Below are 18,898 nucleotides of genomic sequence, written 5' to 3'. Positions count from 1 at the left end.
TTCTTCTTCTTCTTCTTCTTCTTCTTCTTCTTCTTCTTCTTCTTCTTCTTCTTCTTCTTCTTCTTCTTCTTCTTTATATTCAAATAAAACTTTTACCGTATTTCATCCATTTTTATTTTCATTAGAGTGTTAGACTTGTTATTTTGTATAGGCTGAAACTTCACTCTAAATGTTATAACAATGTCGTGGGTGTGAATTGCGTTGCCGTGTATACTATGTCCATCAAAGTGAAACCATACAATAAGAAACTGATTTTCAGTATGACTCGACTGGACAAAGATGAGTTGTAACACAATGTTGCGTCATTATACTCGTACTACTTTAATGGCCTATTTCCGTGAAGAGAGGTTTAATTGATAAACTGGTAAAAATATACGTATATGCTTAAATTTAGTATTTTTAATGCGTGGTTTTCTTTTAGTTATACACGTATATAGTGATTTCGATATACTTATGTGGTTTAATCTTGACAGATCATTTTAGATCTTCTCAGAACTTTAATCTATTGACCCTTTATAGCTAGATTGGACAATGCAGTTCTGGGAAAATAAATACACCCTCATATGTTTTCTTTTAAATCTCTCATGAATAAATCATATTGTTACTTTAATTATGGGTATAACAGCGTCTGGATCATATTGTAATTTGTTTACTTTGACCATGCAGTCAACAAACACAATCTTCATAGAACCCGGTATGTGTGCAGTATATCAGGTTACATCCAATGGCGTTATGGAAGAAGAGGATTTTTTTTTAAACCGTTGGATAGATACTAGGTACAAGGATGTGATTATAATCCATCTCAAATCATGATTGAGGAAACTCGTCGTTCGATCCTAGTGGCATATATCTCCATGTTTACGAAAGGAAATAGCATAAGTTTGGTGACCCATTTGAGAGACGTAACTGAAAAGGAAAGGAAGAAACAGTGCTCATTCTGTGGACTGAACCATCCACCGAGGAAGTGCCCTGCTTATGGCACCAAATGCAGAAACTGTGATAAAATGAATCACTGGGAGAAATGCTGCCGACTGAAGAAACAGGAACAAGAATCTAAACAGCAGTGGCAAAGGAAACAAGAAGCTACAAAGACATATCCGAAAAGGTCGCAAGCACAGAGATCAAAGAGACTCCATGAGATGAAAGAAGAGGAAGAAACAGAAGAAACTGACGACATGCGGTTTGAGACCATCTGTGTAGACCAGATCAGAAAGAACGAAGCCTTCGCTGTGATCGGAGTTGAGATCGGAAGAGGACCAGCGACTCTAAAAGCCAAAGTTGACACAGGATCTGAAGGGAACATTCTTCCATTACGCATTTATCAGAAGATGTACCCTGATCGCGTGGACTCTAATGGGGAACCTATCACAGGAAAGCTAAGAAAGTCACCGATAACGATAACAGGCTATGGTGAAAAGAGTGTTATTCCACAAGTAGGCCTACATACGCTGAGCTGTAACCACCAGGACAGACAAGCAAATGTAGAATTCTTTGTGGTGAAGACTCAAAGACCGGCCATCCTTGGACTTGAGTTGTGCCTGGATCTAGGATTAGTAGTCTTGAATTGCAGTCTGATGGAGAGCCATGATAGTCCCATCAAAGATAGAGAGCATTTGAAGACTTTGTATCCCGATAGATTTGATGGAATCGGAAAATTTGATGGGAAATACCACATAGTGATCGACAAAGATGCGGCTCCTGTGATACATGCAGTTCGACGATGCCCGATAGGCATAAAGGATGACATCAAGAAAGAACTTGATGAGATGGAGAGTCTTGAAGTGATAGAAAGTGTCACTAAGCCAACAGACTGGGTATCAAGCTTGGCATACACCCAGAAGCCCAATGGAAGATGGAGAATTTGCCTTGACCCAAAAGACTTAAATAAGGCAATCAAGAGAAGCCATATGCCGATGCCAACCATTGAAGAAGTCCGACACCAGTTTGAAGGAGCAACAGTGTTCAGTACCCTGGATGCCAGACATGGATATTGGGCTATACAGCTAGATGAAGAATCAAGCCATTTGACGACCTTCAATAGTCCCTTTGGTCGTTACCGTTTCAAAAGACTACCTTTTGGCTTGTGTGTTTCTCAGGACGTGTTCCAGCAACGAATGAATCAAATACTAGAGAAATGTCCTGGAGTCATAGGAATGGCCGATGACATAGCAGTCGTAGGAAAGACGGCAGTGGAACATGACGCCAACTTACACAATCTGATGCGCGTCGCAAAGGAGCATGGACTCGTCCTGAACTGGAACAAATGCCACATCAAGCAAGACCGAGTGAGATTCTATGGCCTTGTCTTCAGCAAAGATGGAGTGCAACCAGACCCACAGAAGACAGCAGCCATATCAGCCCTGAACGCACCACAGAACGTGACAGAACTCCGAGAGTTCCTAGGCATTGTGACCTACATGTCACCATTCATTCCAAGGCTTGCCTCACTGACTGCACCACTTCGGGAACTTGTGAAGAAAGATGTGATATATAGCTGGACTGAATCACATCAGAAGGTGTTTGAGACCATCAAAGATATGATCCGCAAGGAGACCACACTTGCTTACTTTGATCCAAAGAAACCTGTTGTCCTAGAAGTAGATGCATCGATGAAAGGCGTTGGAGCAGCCCTCACACAGGAAGGGAGACCAATAGCGTTTGCCTCAAAGTCCCTCACAGACACCGAGCAGCGATACGCTAACATTGAGAGAGAGATGCTAGCAGTTGTCTACGCATGTGAAAAGTTTCACACGTTCGTCTTCGGCAGAAGTTTCACTATCCTCTCAGATCACAAACCACTAGAGATGATCACTCTCAAGAACCTTGGAGCTGCACCCCCAAGACTACAAAGACTACTGCTCAGACTCCAAGGGTATGACATGACAGTGAAATATAAACCTGGAAAGGAGATGCTTCTGTCTGATGCCATGTCAAGACTCAATCCTCTGCCTCCTGAGTCTCCTGAAATGCACATGAAAGTTGACTTTGTTATGTTCTCAGACAAGAAGCTACTGGAGATCCGCACCGCAACATCAGAGGACTGTGAACTTTGCATCCTGAGAGATGTAATCCTAGAGGGATGGCCAGAAGAAAGGCGTAAACTTGACAAAAGCCTGATCAAATACTGGCCATACAGGGACGAGATGTCCATTGAAGACGGGATTATCCTGAAAGGTTCAAGAATTGTCATCCCCAAATGCCTGACAAAGGAATACCTGAACAAGCTACATGAGGGACATCAAGGCATCATCAAATGCCAACTGAGAGCAAAGAGCTGTATCTTCTGGAATGGCATAAATCAGGAGATCGAGATGATGGTACGGAAATGTTCTGTATGTCAAGAATATGGGAACTCCCTGCCATCAGAGACTCTGCAGCCACATGAAATTCCTGTCAGACCTTGGCAATTTGTCACAACTGACCTCTTCACACTTGATGGAAGAGAGTACCTTCTTGTTGCTGACGTATACTCAAAGTATCCAATTGTAAAGCAGTTACCACAGCAAGCAACAAGTAGTGCTGTCATCAGACTGCTTAAGGAAATCTTCTCTGAACAAGGAACCCCCGAGAGACTAATGAGCGACAATGGACCTCAATACAATAGTGCCATATTCGTAGAGTTTGCCAGAGACTGGAATTTCCAACATGTAACCTCAAGCCCGAGATATCCACAATCCAATGGATTTATAGAGAGGCAAGTACAAACTGTCAAGAACACCATGAAGAAAGCTAAGAGAGATAACATAGGCGTCAACAAGGCATTGCAATGCCTGAGAGCCACTCCATTGGACAGCCATCTACCATCTCCAGCAGAGCTGTTACTGGGGAGGAAGATCCAAACCAACATACCGACCAGAATTCGGAACCAGTCACCCCAAAAGGATGACATCTACCAGAGACTGCAGACCAGGCAGGATGACCAGAAGAAATACTTTGACGACAAGCACGCTACCAACCTTCCCCCACTACACAAAGGACAAGAAGTCAGAATCCAAAATCAAGAGACTGGTAGATGGGACAGAGGAAAGATCACAAACAGGAGACCAGAACCAAGGTCATATGAAGTAGAGACATCATCAGGTTACACTCTGCGACGAAATCGTAGGCACATCAAACCAACCCAAGAGAGGGACAGCATGGAACAAAACCGTCAACATGCTAGTGATAGACATAATGATGCACACGACCAGCAGAATGCACAAACAGAACAAACACAAAGCAAACCAGACACACCATCGAATCACCACCAACCATACACCACCAGATCAGGTCGTACTATTAAGAAACCAGAGAGATACGATATGTAAAATATTGATATGGTTGGAGATAATTCAAATAATTGTTGTCTTTTGCTTTCTTTAACAATGTTTACAAGGTTTTGAGTAGTTAGATTTAAAGAGACATATTGAATATGTCATGTTTTGTTTATTAATTAAGTTTATTGCATTATAAAGCAAGATGATAACTGAAGTCTGATCAAAACATTTTAGATGAATAAGCAAACAATTCGCATTCAAATGAAAAACAAATGTGATAGAATTTTCAAATTGTTTTTTGGTGAAAAAAAAAAACAACAAACAAAGAAAGGGACGAAATTGTAAGTTCATATTAGCACAAGTTTAATTTCTTAAGCAAAGAATTTTAAAAAGATATTTTAAACAGTATGGATCTAAATATGAAATTAAGTTTTCATTGAGAAGAGGGATTGTGATATGATATCATTTTATATCTACATGTATGTTCAACAAATGACCTATATCATATGCACATGATTATTGCTACCGCAGATTGTAATGCGGCTTCACATACATCTAATAAATACAACAAGTTGTTCATATTTGAGTTCTACAAAATCCAGCCTCAAGAAGACTCTTATTATAAATCATAATTAGTGTACAACACTTTACAGTAACTGCATCAATAACCAGACTGATTAATCAGGATCGGATCCAGGATTGTTAGAAAGGGGGCTGCCAGCTCGCGCCCAGACATAATCATCTGTTGAGGGGGGGGGGGGGGGGGGGGGCGGCACCTCTGCATGTATCCTTCATTGATCCGCTAACATGGCTAACGATTTGTGATGTATTTACATATTCAAGTTCTGTGATTCGTTATACCAGAACATATCGCAAGAAACTGAACATATGCGTTCGGCAGCATAATATAAAAAAAGAAAAATCGTCCCTTCATATCCTGTTCCATCTTGCCCTACTAATTACTTTACCTAATTCATGAAAGGAATGAGATTGGGAATTGTTAGATTCATACACAGTTCAAACGATATACAGGAGTATATGTATATATTATTAATTCATTGAAATCACTTTTTTTATTTTGAGACATATTATACAATATGACAGGCGGTAAGTATGTTCATGTTGTTTCCTTCCTTTATAGCGTTCGATGAATATAAACTCATTGTTTTATTCTTTCCATTCTGTTTCATATCTACTTTTAATTGACCTTCATGCCATGTTATTTGCCGGTTTATTTTCATCATTTCTCTTTCTATTTCGTTTATCCTTCTAAAATACCTTTCTTATTTCCCTGTCTTTTTTTACATTCATGTGCAAGACTTATTAATATTTCCTCTTTAAAATCCATGATAATAGGATCCAGACTAAAATTAGTGAAACAGTTTTGTTCTTTTATGTAATTTGATTAATTCCTGTCATTACAATCGAAATAATTACATCCGATTTATTTCACATAATTATATGTTTGTGGGTTTTCTCCTTTCTGTTCATGAACTATTTTTTCTCTATCTAGAATAATTGATAGATTTCGAAATTATTTAAACATGACATAGTCTTTTCGGTGAGTTTCGTTCTGTAATTTTGTTTTTGATTGATATGGGTTTTGTATAAAATATTATTATTGTACGACTCTGTTTGCCTCGTTGCCTCACTTAAAAATTGTGTGTTGTCCGGTGAAAATTAGGGGAATCATAATATTTCCTTATACTTTTAAAGTGACTCTGGATGCAGCTATATATAATATCCCAACTGCCAAAAAAGGATCCGAATTATTCTTGAAAGTTGAAATACCTGGTTTTACAATGGGAAGCTAATTCAAAACCACTCGATCTGGGTGCTCAAAATATGCAAGTTGGTCTCCCAATTCTGTCTCCAATCACAACACGTATTATCAGCATAATTTTATGTCTCGCACGATGAGTCATGCAATAACTTTGTTTTGACTGGAAACCAAGCTGAAGCGAGGATGCGGAAGTTTGCCTAAAAGAGAAGCTGATGGAGCTTGAAATAAAATGTATATGAGGATTGAGGAAGGTCAAAAGTTATAACCACTCATGTTTCACTCAGCGTGATGTTTGACTGCGATGGATATGGAGAAGGAAAATGTCCACTCTGCGTATTTTTTTAAAGGCTTCCTGCCTGGATTAGGCCCATTCTGCATGCATACACAGTTTTGCACCTGTCACAGCCGTCTCTACCGTCAGTCATATCTATAAGCAGTGGACTTGTAATTATTGTAGACATGTCCCGTATATCCTTCGTGCAGTGTTCTCTAGCTGTTATGGAGTCTGATGAAGATACTTTTCCAGTTAAAACGTTTTAATCAGCTGTCAGTATATACCTGGGAGAGGTTCAGGAGACCGATAGACCATGACGAGTCTTTTAGTGAATCTGGAGGAGATGGTGAGATCAGCATTGAGAAGCAAAAGGAAGACAGCATGTATCGTGATGATGATCATTGCTCTTTTAGTGTTGATGATCAGGTCGAGGAGTCTTGGTTCTTCTGAACATATCGGTAAGACGTTGCATGAGAAAACTTTCTTTTTAAATGGGGTATAGAGGTTTAACATTTATACAATGTAAGAAATATGGGGGGGGGGGGGTGGTTGGAGATAAAGTTTATAGACTGATATAGAAAGAGAAAACGGGGGATTGAGAGAGATTATAAATATACTCCTGTATTAATGAAGACTCTCTGCTCCTAAACGTACCCCTCCCCCTCTTTTTGTGCGAGTTCGAATGTAAATGTCTCGATTTACGGGCGTTACATTCGACAAATCAGGAAGGTGCAGCTGCAAGCTGCATGTGGTTTTGTCTGAGAAAAATCTACCGGAAAGCGATTCAACATGTACATTCCTTCCTGATCAGAAAGCCTTCAACTTGGGATTCTCCTATAGTTATTGTACAAAACATTGAATTGAATTAACTTTATTTGGTCGATTGACCTCTTTTTCTAAAAACAAATTACTATTCTAGCCATTTCGATGTAAGTCCCCTTAGATTAAGGTTAGCTCATCCCTCACTTGTTTATTTTTAGAGGGGGCGGGGGGGGGGGGGGCTACTGTTATTAACGTCGTATATATATATATTACCCGAATAATAAAACATGATCTAAGACCCAAATGTCACAATTCAGCTACACTGTAATAAAAAGTTGGGCAGATGTTACTGCAATGGGCAAATCAAAGCAGTTGGGCAAATTTTGTATAATAATTGGGTTATTATAAAAGTACAGGTTTGCGGTTGCACCATGTGGGAAAGGGGAGCATTGGGGCATCCTGAAAAAGACTCTTGATAATTTTTTTTTTTCTTGAGTGTGTGTAGACCTGAAAAGGACTGTTGGAAGTCTTGAAAAAGACTGTTGGTTATCTTTCTTAGCTTATAGTTTTAAGGAGAACTATAGCGCCGGTTGGAGGGTCATTTTCAGGATTCCCCAATCCTCCCCTCTCTCACATGGTGCAACCACAAACCTTCTGTATAATAACCCAATAATTGGACAAATTTGCCCAAATTTGATTTGTCCATTGCAGTAACATCTGCCCAACCCTTTTTACAGTGTAGCTAAACGTAATCTGAATTGCAAACGCAAACCTACTGTATATATCTACATCACCATGCAAACCGATACTCATATTATTGGGATACTTTCTCCTAACCATTTTACTATATTAAGTTACCTAATGAAAGGTAAAAATAGGTTGGGAGGTTGGCGAATCGATGTCGGGCAAATGTTGTCCAACAATTGGTTTATTTTCTACCTACCATGTAGTTACCGATGAAATAATTAGGTAATGTTATTGGGTAAATTAAAGTTGGGCCATTTTTGTCCAACAATTGGGTTATATTTTCTCCCAACCATTTACTACATGTATTTACCCGATTAGATGTTCAAAGTAAGTTGGGCAGATTTTATCCAACTTATTTGCCCAACTAGTGTCTATAATATGCTACACATTATGGTAAAAATTGAGTGAATTTCTGATTGGGTAAAATCGTGTTGGTTAAAAGACGGGTATTTTCTTTTTTTATCCAACACTGTATAAATCATACAAAATCTTTAATTTACCCAACAGTTGGTCGGACACATATTAAATGCCCCCATGAGCAAATTTTCCCTAACATTTTTTAGAGTGTAAAGGCATATCATTGTTTTGCTTATTGTGCTTTTAACAGTAAGGAAAAAGATGAATCAACGGAGACGAAATAAACCTGCTAGCCTAGTTCTTTTCAAAACTAAGAGGGACCTGACTTTTACAAGCTAAGCTGCTTTTCTCAAGGTCTCCTCGTCTTTCTATTGCACTAAAATGCATTATATGAACTCGTTACTTATCATTCTTCCTTTTATGTACTCTGTCACATGTTACAGATTTGTTGAAATGTATTACATCATTCATTGAAAGAAAGACAAATAAACTTGAACTTGCACTTGAACTTTTTTGACTTTTGACCCTATAGCATTGGGCAATTGGCATCTTGGGTGGAATATCGAGACTGAAGTCTAGATTTGTAATCGTGTTATGTCCATTGTTTTGTATAAGATCACCACTTCTTTCAGTCTTTGGCCTGTCTTGGTATTTAAAAAAAGAATGTACGACATATTCCTGATTGTGGATTATCTCCCAAAATATATGACAGAGAATTTTGATTAAAACCACGAGTTGTAAAACTTCATCTGTTTTATTATTTAATACTTTTATACACAGGACCATACGGTGATGGAGACGTGCTTTTCAACCACGACCATGTAAGTTTTAATATGAAAAATAATTGGTAATAATAACGCCAATGATTATAGTAGCGGTACTTAACCTGATTATGATTTCTTATGGTCTTCGAAAATCGATTGATAATGAACAAATTTACAATTTCCTTTTTCTTTAAATTCAGTTTGGCGCGAGAGTCCTATATTTATTATGTCCACTGCACATCATTCTTTTCTGTTTTACACGACTTTTTTGTTTCTATGCCTAATGACGCCTTGAAGTGAAATCAAATTGCTGTCGTATATAATAATAATTTATCTCAATTAGACATGGAAATGAGGACATGCAAAAAACAGTAACAAGACGCATAAGGAGAATATTAGGGGACGGCTTATCGTCATTATATCAATTGTTTATATTGGAATATTTTCAATTTATCTAATTTTAATGTTTTCACGTTCCCAATTAAATCCAATCTGTTCACTGTTTTTGGCTTTTTCGCCGTGTATAAATAAATAATGATAATAATTAAAAGCATAACGTAAAGGTCCTATCGTTGAGGTTAACGCTTCCGTTGTGCCGCTCCCCTCCCCCCATGCACAGATTCGCTAAAAATGTGGTAATCATAATTTATGTCTTTTTGTCTTCTTATCTAGGTGGTGGGATTTAACATCAAAGAATCAGGCAAGAGGACGTCGGTTGTTATGGAAACTAGGCTTGATTATCTGCAGAGAGAATGCACGACTCACATGGATTCCCCACGTGACCCGTCTCTAGACCCGCCCAGTGAGCTCATCGTAAACGAAAAGTATAGTATTATATACTGTAACGTTCCTAAAGTCGGTTGCACGAACTGGAAGAATGTCTTCTTGAAAATTGGCGGGATCGACGATATCAGAATCAAAGCTATCCAAAGACTTCCTACCAATACACGAGGTAGAATATACCTTGATTACTTCCACAAGTACAGCAATGTCAGCCATCGGCAGTTCATGCTCCAGAAGTTTACGAAGTTCATGTTCGCTCGGCATCCGTTCACTCGGGTACTTTCGGCTTTCCGAGACAAGCTCGCACCAAACATTTCGTATATCTTTCGGATCGAGAACAAGCAAAGGCATGATGTAAATTGGATTGAGAGATACGGATTGCCGATAATTGCAAAGTATCGTGGTGCCGAAGCGGCTGCCGCTATCAAAGCGAACTTGAAAACAAAATACGATCTAACGTTCTCTGAATTTGTCAACTATCTCATAGAGACCAATCCCTTGTCATTTGACAAACATTGGAATCCTATAAGCGCAATGTGTAGGCCATGTGACGTCAAATATAATATCATCGGGAAATATGAGACTCTGGACGATGATGCAGAGTATATACTGAGGTCGGCAAAAGTTGATCCATCTGTAAAATACCCACAAGCATCGGACAAATCAGCGACCAACAGTTCATCACTGGATATTTTAAGGCAATATTACAGCGAGATAACTCGCGAACAGTTGAAAAAGTTATACGAGGTTTATAAAAAGGATTTTGAATTATTTGATTACAGTTTAGAGACATTCTATAAATATGTGAGCTGAGGAACGAGGTTATTTCCCCTAAATCTTTGTCAATTTGTCTCATTTGAGTAGTAGATGGGGTCGGCTAGCTAATGCCCCTCAAAGAGGCGTTTCACTTAAATATTTTTTCCCGAAATTATAAATTGAGACATGTCATTACATGTATTGCTTCAACATTCTAACATTTTGAATTAGTATCTTTGCAGGCGCGAAAATTACAGATAAAGATGGCTTTGCAACTTATTTTTCCTATTCTGTTTTTATATTCAAGGTATCAAGGTGTATCAAGGTTTCTTTATTTTTCCACATGATATAACATAATCAGGTGAATAATATTAAAATTCAATAACATAACATTAACCAAACATTTTACAAAATGACTATACAATTATTTAAATAAATCATTTAAGATTGGCACAGTGGTAAACAAATAGTGGAGGCGTCTATCAAAAAAGCATTCAAGCATAGTCGTCGCTCCTTAACCCCGCACCCCAACTCCGGCCGGGGTCGGACGGACAACATTCGTGTTCCCAAAATCTCCGATAAAGGGGAACTTTGCGCGCGCGACAAAGTATAAGGCCCGACAATTGTAAAAAAAAGGGGTGTGTTTGAATTTTTTCACCCGGAGATTTCTTTAAAAAGAGGATGTATTTTCTCTCACTCTATTTGGATTCCTGAGAAATTTAAAAAGGGGGTTATAGAATAAAGGTATTTTTTTCTCTCTCTCTCTTTGGACTCCTGAGAAATGTAAAAAAGGGGTGATAAAATACCTCGAATATCATAGATAGGGGGGGGGGGGTTACATTGAGCAGTGTTCTGGATTGGGGCCTTCACACGAAAGTTCACTATTGGAATTCTCTGTTACTACAGCAACACGACTGGAGTAAGAGTCATCACACTGCGGTACGGTAATGGTAGATCATGCGGACATGCTTCTTTATGCCTGGGTGATGATGAGAAGAAGATGAGGTGGTAGTTTAGTCTTTGGGTCTTGAAATTAACTTCCGGACAGAAAGATGACTCATCTGTCTTACACTAAACAATGATAGGGATACAAGATTGATTAGTTCGAGTTTTATTGCGTGTGTGTGTGTGTGTTTTTTTTTTTTTTTGGGGGGGGGGGGGGCAACCCAAGCGAACGAATTCATATGCCTATGAGGCGGGGGATCGAGGGCTAGGATGTCTGCAACCTCGAGGATTTTTCTTTTTTGAGGTTCCGATATTCGAGCAACCACCAACTCATATTCGGGCAGCCCGAAGATTTCCGTAAATTACCAACAAAAAACAAAAAGTGTCAAAATGTCGGCGTGCTCGTTTCGCTTGTGCGCGGAAAAGTCAGACACTAAATAGTTGATATTCGGCCCCATTGCACCCACTCCTCTTCACGAAAATGTGCCTGTATACGCCTTTGTGTAAGATCTAATTTGCTGGCAAGTTCATCCTTTAATGTCCACTAATTAGGGTTTCTCACCCCTTTACTGGCAGTACATGTATCCCGCAAAATACAACGATAATAATAATAAATACTGTAAACATGTATTTATCGTACATGTGACTCTATTGTCTTTCTTCCATTTCTTTATAATTATGTTATTCCTTGCAGAGATTGATTTTACTTGTCGAGTACTAGAGCCTGATCGGTTAGTCTTGGGCGGGTAGACATTGACAAATTGTCATAGTTTGAAGGCCTGTACAAATTATTTTATTGTGAAATGTACCACATTATGGAGCGGGATTTGAATATCTTTCTTGTTGTTATGGTTACAGGTTACCTACAGGGAATCGTAATCCATGAAATGTTCAATGCCATGGATGGGCGAAATGCCCACGCTCAGCCGACCGGGCTCTGTACTTAAAATCAATAAACGAATTGGCTCCTTAATTTTTTTTTTATCATACCCTCATTTTGGTGCAGTTCCTCGTGAGAAAAAAAAAATCACAATTGCTTTGAAAATTCACTCAGCTGTTAAAGACGAATAAGCAAATATAATAAACATACAGCAATTAAAGGGAAGTTAAAAGTTTGAACATTTATTACATAATAAAACGCTTTTATGGATTTTTCTTTGACAAATTTTTAATCGTAGAATTAATGCCAGAACCTCTGATAATGTTGAACATAAAACAGATGTGATGTGAGAATAAAGGATTCGATGAGACATTGGTTACCGATTTGTCAACAAAGGTCACATCTAAAATAAAAGCATTCTTAAAATATAAGTCTTAAAGGTTATACATATATATATATAATATATGAATGATATTTAGTGGAAGAATTATATTGCATTTTTGCCTCAAAATCTGGACGTAAAAGGAAAATCAAAGAGGCCATTTACGTAAAGTTGAAAAGCAAAAAATAAACGGACAGATACGAATTGAGGTCCATATTCTACTAAGGTTAAACCCGGCCCAATGAGTTAGATATATTTCACAAAGGGATAACTTAGACATAAGTTTTTAACTCACTTTGATAAAGTCCACATTAGACGGGTTTATATTTTAGTAGAATACAGACTTATAAGGTAAAATGATATACTTCCATTCGGTACATTAACTCACCGAGCTTAAATTAGTTTCTCATTTTTCCCTTGTTAGATCTCAAGTCACTTATTCTATATACGAGACAAATAATGATGTGAATTTCGGCTTACTTTGTTCATCAGATGTTCCCGTCCATGAGTTATACAAACTTTCATTAATAATCAAGTCATAATTTCCGAAAGGGCGATTGTAACATTTGTGAAATACACCCTCTTATATAACCAAAGTGTTGGGTCCAATTTACCCGACACTTTCTGAAAACCTACAGCAAAGTCAACGAAAACTTGCTTCTCGACCAGACACTTTTTTAAAACAAGAATGCAATAACACACAAGTTCGTAAAAAGATCGACACTTTGTCATTTCTTATATTTAGGCATGTTCTCACAAATGTACATGTAAAAAGATTAGCATTATCTCAAGAATGTCTTTGAGAAATTGTTATTACATGTATTTGCATTCAATTTATCTGACCTTTCGTAAAAGTGGGGTATGTTTTCAGTTTTCACGAAAGTTTGTGTAGGCTGACAACCCGACCCGACGGTACAAAGTAAGCTGTGAATTTATAAGAGAGCGGTATCGGTGTACCTGAAAAGACTTCTACATCAATGACATTTACTTTAAAATATATCATTCAGTCATACTTCATGTTGTTTAATCACTTATTGTATTCTCTAGCAAATGATGAACGCAAGAACAAATACATGCATTTAATTTTTCTCGCTCTATATTTTTGTTACATGAAAATCAATTGAATACACTATAAATTACTTGATTCCACAGCAAGGTAAAATACATATTTTTATCATTCTCTGAATGTTTAAGAGGGATGGGTCATACTATGCAATCATCTACACCTAAACATTGCACCAATTTGAATTTCTGATTCAATGCTTGCTAAACTCTAATGTCACCATTAGTGTTGTTATTGACAGGCCTTTCATCAACACTTACGTGTATGTCCACGCAACAACAATAGAGCTGTCAATAAAGCTTTCTGAATTTTTGTTTAATAGCAGGTGTTTTATTAAAGAGTTTCAAACAGTAACCGAACCGATGTGTCAGGGAGTTAAATAAAGAGTCACAGTCTCACAGATGCTTCTTCTTATCATTCTAGGTACAAGTTTAATTCTGCAGATTCATTTCAGATACTGAATATTCTTCTGGGGAATAAAACCTCTTTGCTGTGTGTTACAAACTTTCTAGTCAAGCAAAGCTGACAAAAATTCATAATTGTTGTTGTTGTTGTTGACTTCTCTATACAATATTCAACTGGATTGAATGATACAATTGATCACCCAAGAAAACTGTAAAAATGTTGACTCCAGAGAGTCACATGTCTACAGAATTATGGTGCTGACAACAGCACTCAACATCATGCACTAATGAAATACAGACATTAGTAACATCCTCTTATTATTTCATCTATGGTAACAAAACTTTAACAAAACTATTCCTAGAAAATCCAGCTAGGAAATGTGTTGGATTATCTAACAGGTTTTATACAGAAATGTCAGTGGATTATAGAAAAATTATTCCACTGTTAAATAAACACATATATTCTGAAAATTAGGTAAAGATAATATTTACATAACACCAAAACTTTTGTCAATACTGAAATAAAACATAAATTCAAACAGAATGAACAAATGACAACAACTATTCACAGCATATCTAAAGTCATATATCTACAATAATCAACAACCAAAATATCTGAACATAACAGGCAAGCACAGAGGAAAGAAAGTAGAATAACAAATTATAGTGAAATTATCAACTTTCTATAAAGTCACATACATGCAGTAGAAAATCTATTCAAATAGAATTCAATGTAAGGCACGACTGAGTGGAGTACATTCAGCAATTCACTTGCAAAGAAAAGAAAAAACCCTGATGAAATGATCTACGTTTCAGTGATGGTAATGATTTCACAAAGGAGTGAGAGAAGTTATAAAATGGGATTCTAAGTATTCATTTCTGGAGTACTTTAACTAAGCAGCTACAGTAAACTCCTGTCATCTACTATTAAAAGATACAGGAAAAAGATGAAAGAAATAGACAAGATAGAGAGAGATACAATACAAATGACACTATGACAAACATCAAATTCATAGCAGAAGGGACTAACAATAATTAAATACATGTATGACAGTGAACTATAAAGATATGGTTGCCCAGTATAACAATGGAATGATTTAATGTACATTAGTACAAGCAATCGTTTCTAAGTGTCTATTCTTGTATTTATGTACATTTGCCTTCAAATTACCATGCATATTAAAGAAGCGTATTTCCACACAAAAAATCAGAATAAGATTGGAATCACTAACTGCTCAGCCTCTTTCTATGATTTAAGTCTAATCTGTTATGGTCTTCCAAATCTTAAGTGAGCTCAAGACTGCAAACACATTTTGAATTATTCATATATTTGCAGAAATTCTCTGAAACTTATCACTTTTCATTGTCAATGAATGCATAATGCCAAGAAACAGCTCATTTGCTGTCATTAAATTTAATTTTCTGGAAATATTTGCAAAAATGTTCAATCAATAAGTACAATACAAGAATACTGTGCTGTGAATGAAGTAGCGATATAAAAAAGTTAATCTGTGGGACTAAAAGAAACTGAAATCAATAAATACACAACAGGATTTACAACTTTCTCTGGAAACGTTGATCTCGAAGGGAGGCATCTCTCTGTTCTAGTTGATGATCAATGTTTTCTGCAAGTTGGGGCTTTGTAAACCAATCTGCAGCAAAATCTTGGATATTTTCTGGTCTCCTACTCAATACATCTCTGTAAAACAAAAGACATGACATACAACATACCAGTTATTTATGGTTTTGTGAGAAAACAACATCAATGATGACCTACAAAAGATTTTTTTAGTTCAGGAAGAAACCATTCATGATCACACCTCTAGTTAAAAAAACCTAACCCTATGTGATTTTAGTATATAAAAATTCAAAGGACAACCTAAAACTAGCCAAACTAATATGAACAAATTAATCACTATCAATCTCATTAAAAAAAGTGTGAGAAAAGTGACGGCCTTTCCATCATCAAATTAATCAAATGGCAAATGAGTAATGAAAAAGAAAGTTGTTCATGATAGGGGTAGGTCTACTCTAATACTGGCATGGTTAACCTGAAGCAGGCAGCAGCAAATGCAATGAGTAACCTATTCAACATCCCAATGTTTGTTAATTGTTGTGGGATGGCTTTAGAAGTTTAGACCCCATATTTACATGGATCAATAGGAACCAAACATACACATTCACAATGATGACATATCTGTACAAACAAAAAGTATGAAAAAAAAGTAATGTACATAAAGTATAATTATAGAGAAAGGAGGAGATAATGAACCTATGACATTGATCTGAAATGTGTCAACTTACACTAAAGTTACTGAACTAGAGATTGCTTTACTCTTCAATAAGACTTCAGACTCAGAGCTATGTCCCAAGTTTTTTCTTTTTATAATTTAGGTACCTGTATAATATGAACATGGCTCTTGTAGAATAGCATGAATTTTTTTGTTGGATATTTTCAATTTGATAAATAAATGACCACTCTATTACCAAATGCAACATGTTCTCATCAAGTTACCTTAAAAATTCTGCTAAAAGAATATCCACTTCTGGATGGTCTCGGAGGTATTTCTCGTTAGCAACACGCGTCTGCATCTGATGATAAAACAATCAAAGAAAATTATTAAGAGTTCTATCCTGCTGAAAACGTGGAGTCCTACAACACGTTAAATGAAAAACACTGCATCGCAGGAAAGTGGGAAACACCTTTATTTTATACATTCATATCATCTCTTTGGAGCCAGAAGGGTACTATTAACTCTGTGTGACATAATTTGAGTTAATGCCCTTTTACTTAGCTCCAAACAGACAATATTTCTTCATTTTTAGGACACTATCCATATCAAATTTCAGTGAAATTGCAATACAAACTACATTTTACATACAATTCAAGACTTCCAATCCAACCCATAAAAAAATATTTTGTTTTCCCCTTTTAAAGTTACAATGCAAAGTAATTCATATAATTGAACAAGACTGAACTTAATTTTATATGCAAGCTAATATATAGTCATTAACTGACCAATCATTACAGATTGAGTCACTGACAAAGTTAAAGATAAGATTAAGAATAATATCAAGACATTAAGATGGAGATCAAAAGAAGAGAAGGAGGGCTGAGGCTAGCCGAGGGAGAGAAGAAATAAATCTTATTCTGAGAAGATTTGGGATAACACTTAACTAACATAAAATAGAGGAAAAAACTGAAGAAAAGTGAGAATGAAGAATAGAAGAGAGAATTAAATTTAACTTGAAATGGATTGTCTAACGTTAGAATAGATCTAGACATAAATCTAGATCTTAAATTTTTGAAAACTGCTCTTCAAATCAAATATTGAACATTGGCCAAGCCCAAGGGCAGGGCTCACTTCATAAATTAGTTAGTGCAGGAAATTGGCATATTCCTTGACTTGTTCAACAACATTAAAATAAATGAGACAGCAGCTAGCAGTGAGCAGTTGGACTGGCAAGTTAGACTATTATTATTAAACATGTTGACTTCTGTTAATTTTTAGTCATGCTTACCTTGAAGTTATTCAACTTCTCTTGCTGTTCCGGGCTGAGAGCGCCAAAATCATACCCCTCCATCCCTTGAGGAGGATTGTGGTTTGGGACTGCCATTTCCTTTCCCTTGTCTTTAAATTCACTTGATATGTATCCTCAAAGTCGAGCTTAACCTCGTCGAAATCACTTGTTTGTGGAGGAGCAGCTAGCTAGCAGAGGATTTTGTGACTGTGAATCTGTGAGAAGCCGAGCTCAAGAACCTTCCAATTCAGATTTCAGAGTAGCTGATACTTGTGTTCCAAATAACCAATGAAGTGCTGCTTATGAGAGTTCTGGGTAAATTAGAAAATGGATAAATATGTCGAACGCATCGACCAAATCCCTGTTAAGGTCAGAAGTTTTGTTCAAATTAGCAAAACTGTAGGACCTCGATCTTAGACTTTTACCTTGTCAGATGTTATTAGCCTGAAATAGTAGAACATTTTTGACGCGGCATGAAAACTCGAGAGTGATGTGCATTGCCAATTTAATACTCGTGCTCGGATTGCTCAAGCACGACGGTGTTTGAAAAACACGAGACCAAAACCCATTGATTATTATTATTGATATATATATATATATATATATATATATATATATATATATATATATATATATATATATATATATATATATATATATATATATATTCTTATTTTTTTATTTATTTATTTATTTATTTTTTTTGGGGGGGGGGGGAGGGCGGGCGGTGATTTAAGCACCTATCATTGGGCTATGAGAATTGTATACATTTTCTGAAAACTGCTGCAGCTGCGACACCGCTCGCTCTTTATACCCGGCATCCCCGGCGATCCCTCTTGAGAAAAGAAAGTGGGTTAATTGACAGGTTTTATTGAATTTCTTAAACGGCCCCACCTGGGGCCTAGAACTTTGTAAAAGAAATACAGATAAATGGTACAAAGATATTTTACAACTAAGATTTTAAGAAAAAACATATGATAATGTATCTTTCTATAAAGAAGCCGCTCTTAATTTGGCAGCAAACTTCAATTACACACAATATAATATCGGAATTGAAATTAGGGGAACATAAGGGGGCCAGGGGGGGGGGGGTGCATGGACACGACTGCAAAGATTCAAATTACAGATGCTTCAACTTCAGACCAATGTCAGTAACCTTTCTTGATTAACCAAGATCTATTAGCGATCTTCATGTCACACCAGTACTTGGGGCATGTTTA

General features: G+C 36.9%; 3 protein-coding genes across 3 annotated transcripts; 2 read left to right on the top strand and 1 right to left on the bottom strand.

The window, feature by feature from the left end:
• The first annotated feature begins 1,004 nt into the window (after positions 1-1,004).
• Positions 1,005-4,307, top strand: LOC115920656 (uncharacterized protein K02A2.6-like). The gene has a single exon (XM_030976982.1). It carries the CDS (start codon positions 1,005-1,007, stop codon positions 4,305-4,307), a length of 3,303 nt encoding a protein of 1,100 aa, XP_030832842.1.
• Positions 4,308-6,193: 1,886 nt separating this feature from the next.
• On the top strand, positions 6,194-10,731 carry LOC574736 (carbohydrate sulfotransferase 11). The gene is made up of 3 exons (XM_775119.4): positions 6,194-6,771; positions 8,960-9,000; positions 9,616-10,731. The coding sequence occupies exons 1-3, from the start codon at positions 6,627-6,629 to the stop codon at positions 10,537-10,539; spliced, it is 1,110 nt and encodes a 369-aa protein (XP_780212.3). The 5' UTR covers positions 6,194-6,626; the 3' UTR covers positions 10,540-10,731.
• A 3,755-nt stretch (positions 10,732-14,486) lies between these two features.
• On the bottom strand, positions 14,487-18,132 carry LOC752632 (RIIa domain-containing protein 1). Its single transcript, XM_001176667.4, has 3 exons — positions 17,679-18,132; positions 16,672-16,748; positions 14,487-15,855 (listed from the first exon to the last, which is right to left on the bottom strand). The coding sequence occupies exons 1-3, from the start codon at positions 17,772-17,774 to the stop codon at positions 15,711-15,713; spliced, it is 318 nt and encodes a 105-aa protein (XP_001176667.1). The 5' UTR covers positions 17,775-18,132; the 3' UTR covers positions 14,487-15,710.
• Between the last annotated feature and the right edge of the window lie 766 nt (positions 18,133-18,898).

This window comes from Strongylocentrotus purpuratus, unplaced genomic scaffold, assembly GCF_000002235.5.
Source record: "Strongylocentrotus purpuratus isolate Spur 01 unplaced genomic scaffold, Spur_5.0 spur5_scaffold_9, whole genome shotgun sequence".
In the NCBI taxonomy this organism is placed as follows: Eukaryota; Metazoa; Echinodermata; class Echinoidea; order Camarodonta; family Strongylocentrotidae; genus Strongylocentrotus; species Strongylocentrotus purpuratus.
The sequence above is the reverse complement of the archived record's forward strand: the minus strand, read 5'-3'. Positions and strand labels throughout refer to the sequence as shown.

Excerpts from the sequence above, each read along its gene's own strand:
- LOC115920656 (XM_030976982.1), top strand. The coding sequence starts at position 1,005 with ATGAATCACTGGGAGAAATGCTGCCGACTGAAGAAACAGGAACAAGAA.
- LOC574736 (XM_775119.4), top strand. The coding sequence starts at position 6,627 with ATGACGAGTCTTTTAGTGAATCTGGAGGAGATGGTGAGATCAGCATTG. Across the intron at positions 6,772-8,959 it reads TGGTTCTTCTGAACATATCG|GACCATACGGTGATGGAGAC; the intron begins GTAAGACGTTGC and ends TTTTATACACAG. Across the intron at positions 9,001-9,615 it reads TGCTTTTCAACCACGACCAT|GTGGTGGGATTTAACATCAA; the intron begins GTAAGTTTTAAT and ends CTTCTTATCTAG.
- LOC752632 (XM_001176667.4), bottom strand. The coding sequence starts at position 17,774 with ATGGCAGTCCCAAACCACAATCCTCCTCAAGGGATGGAGGGGTATGAT. Across the intron at positions 16,749-17,678 it reads AGAAGTTGAATAACTTCAAG|ATGCAGACGCGTGTTGCTAA; the intron begins GTAAGCATGACT and ends TTTTATCATCAG. Across the intron at positions 15,856-16,671 it reads CTTTTAGCAGAATTTTTAAG|AGATGTATTGAGTAGGAGAC; the intron begins GTAACTTGATGA and ends TTTGTTTTACAG.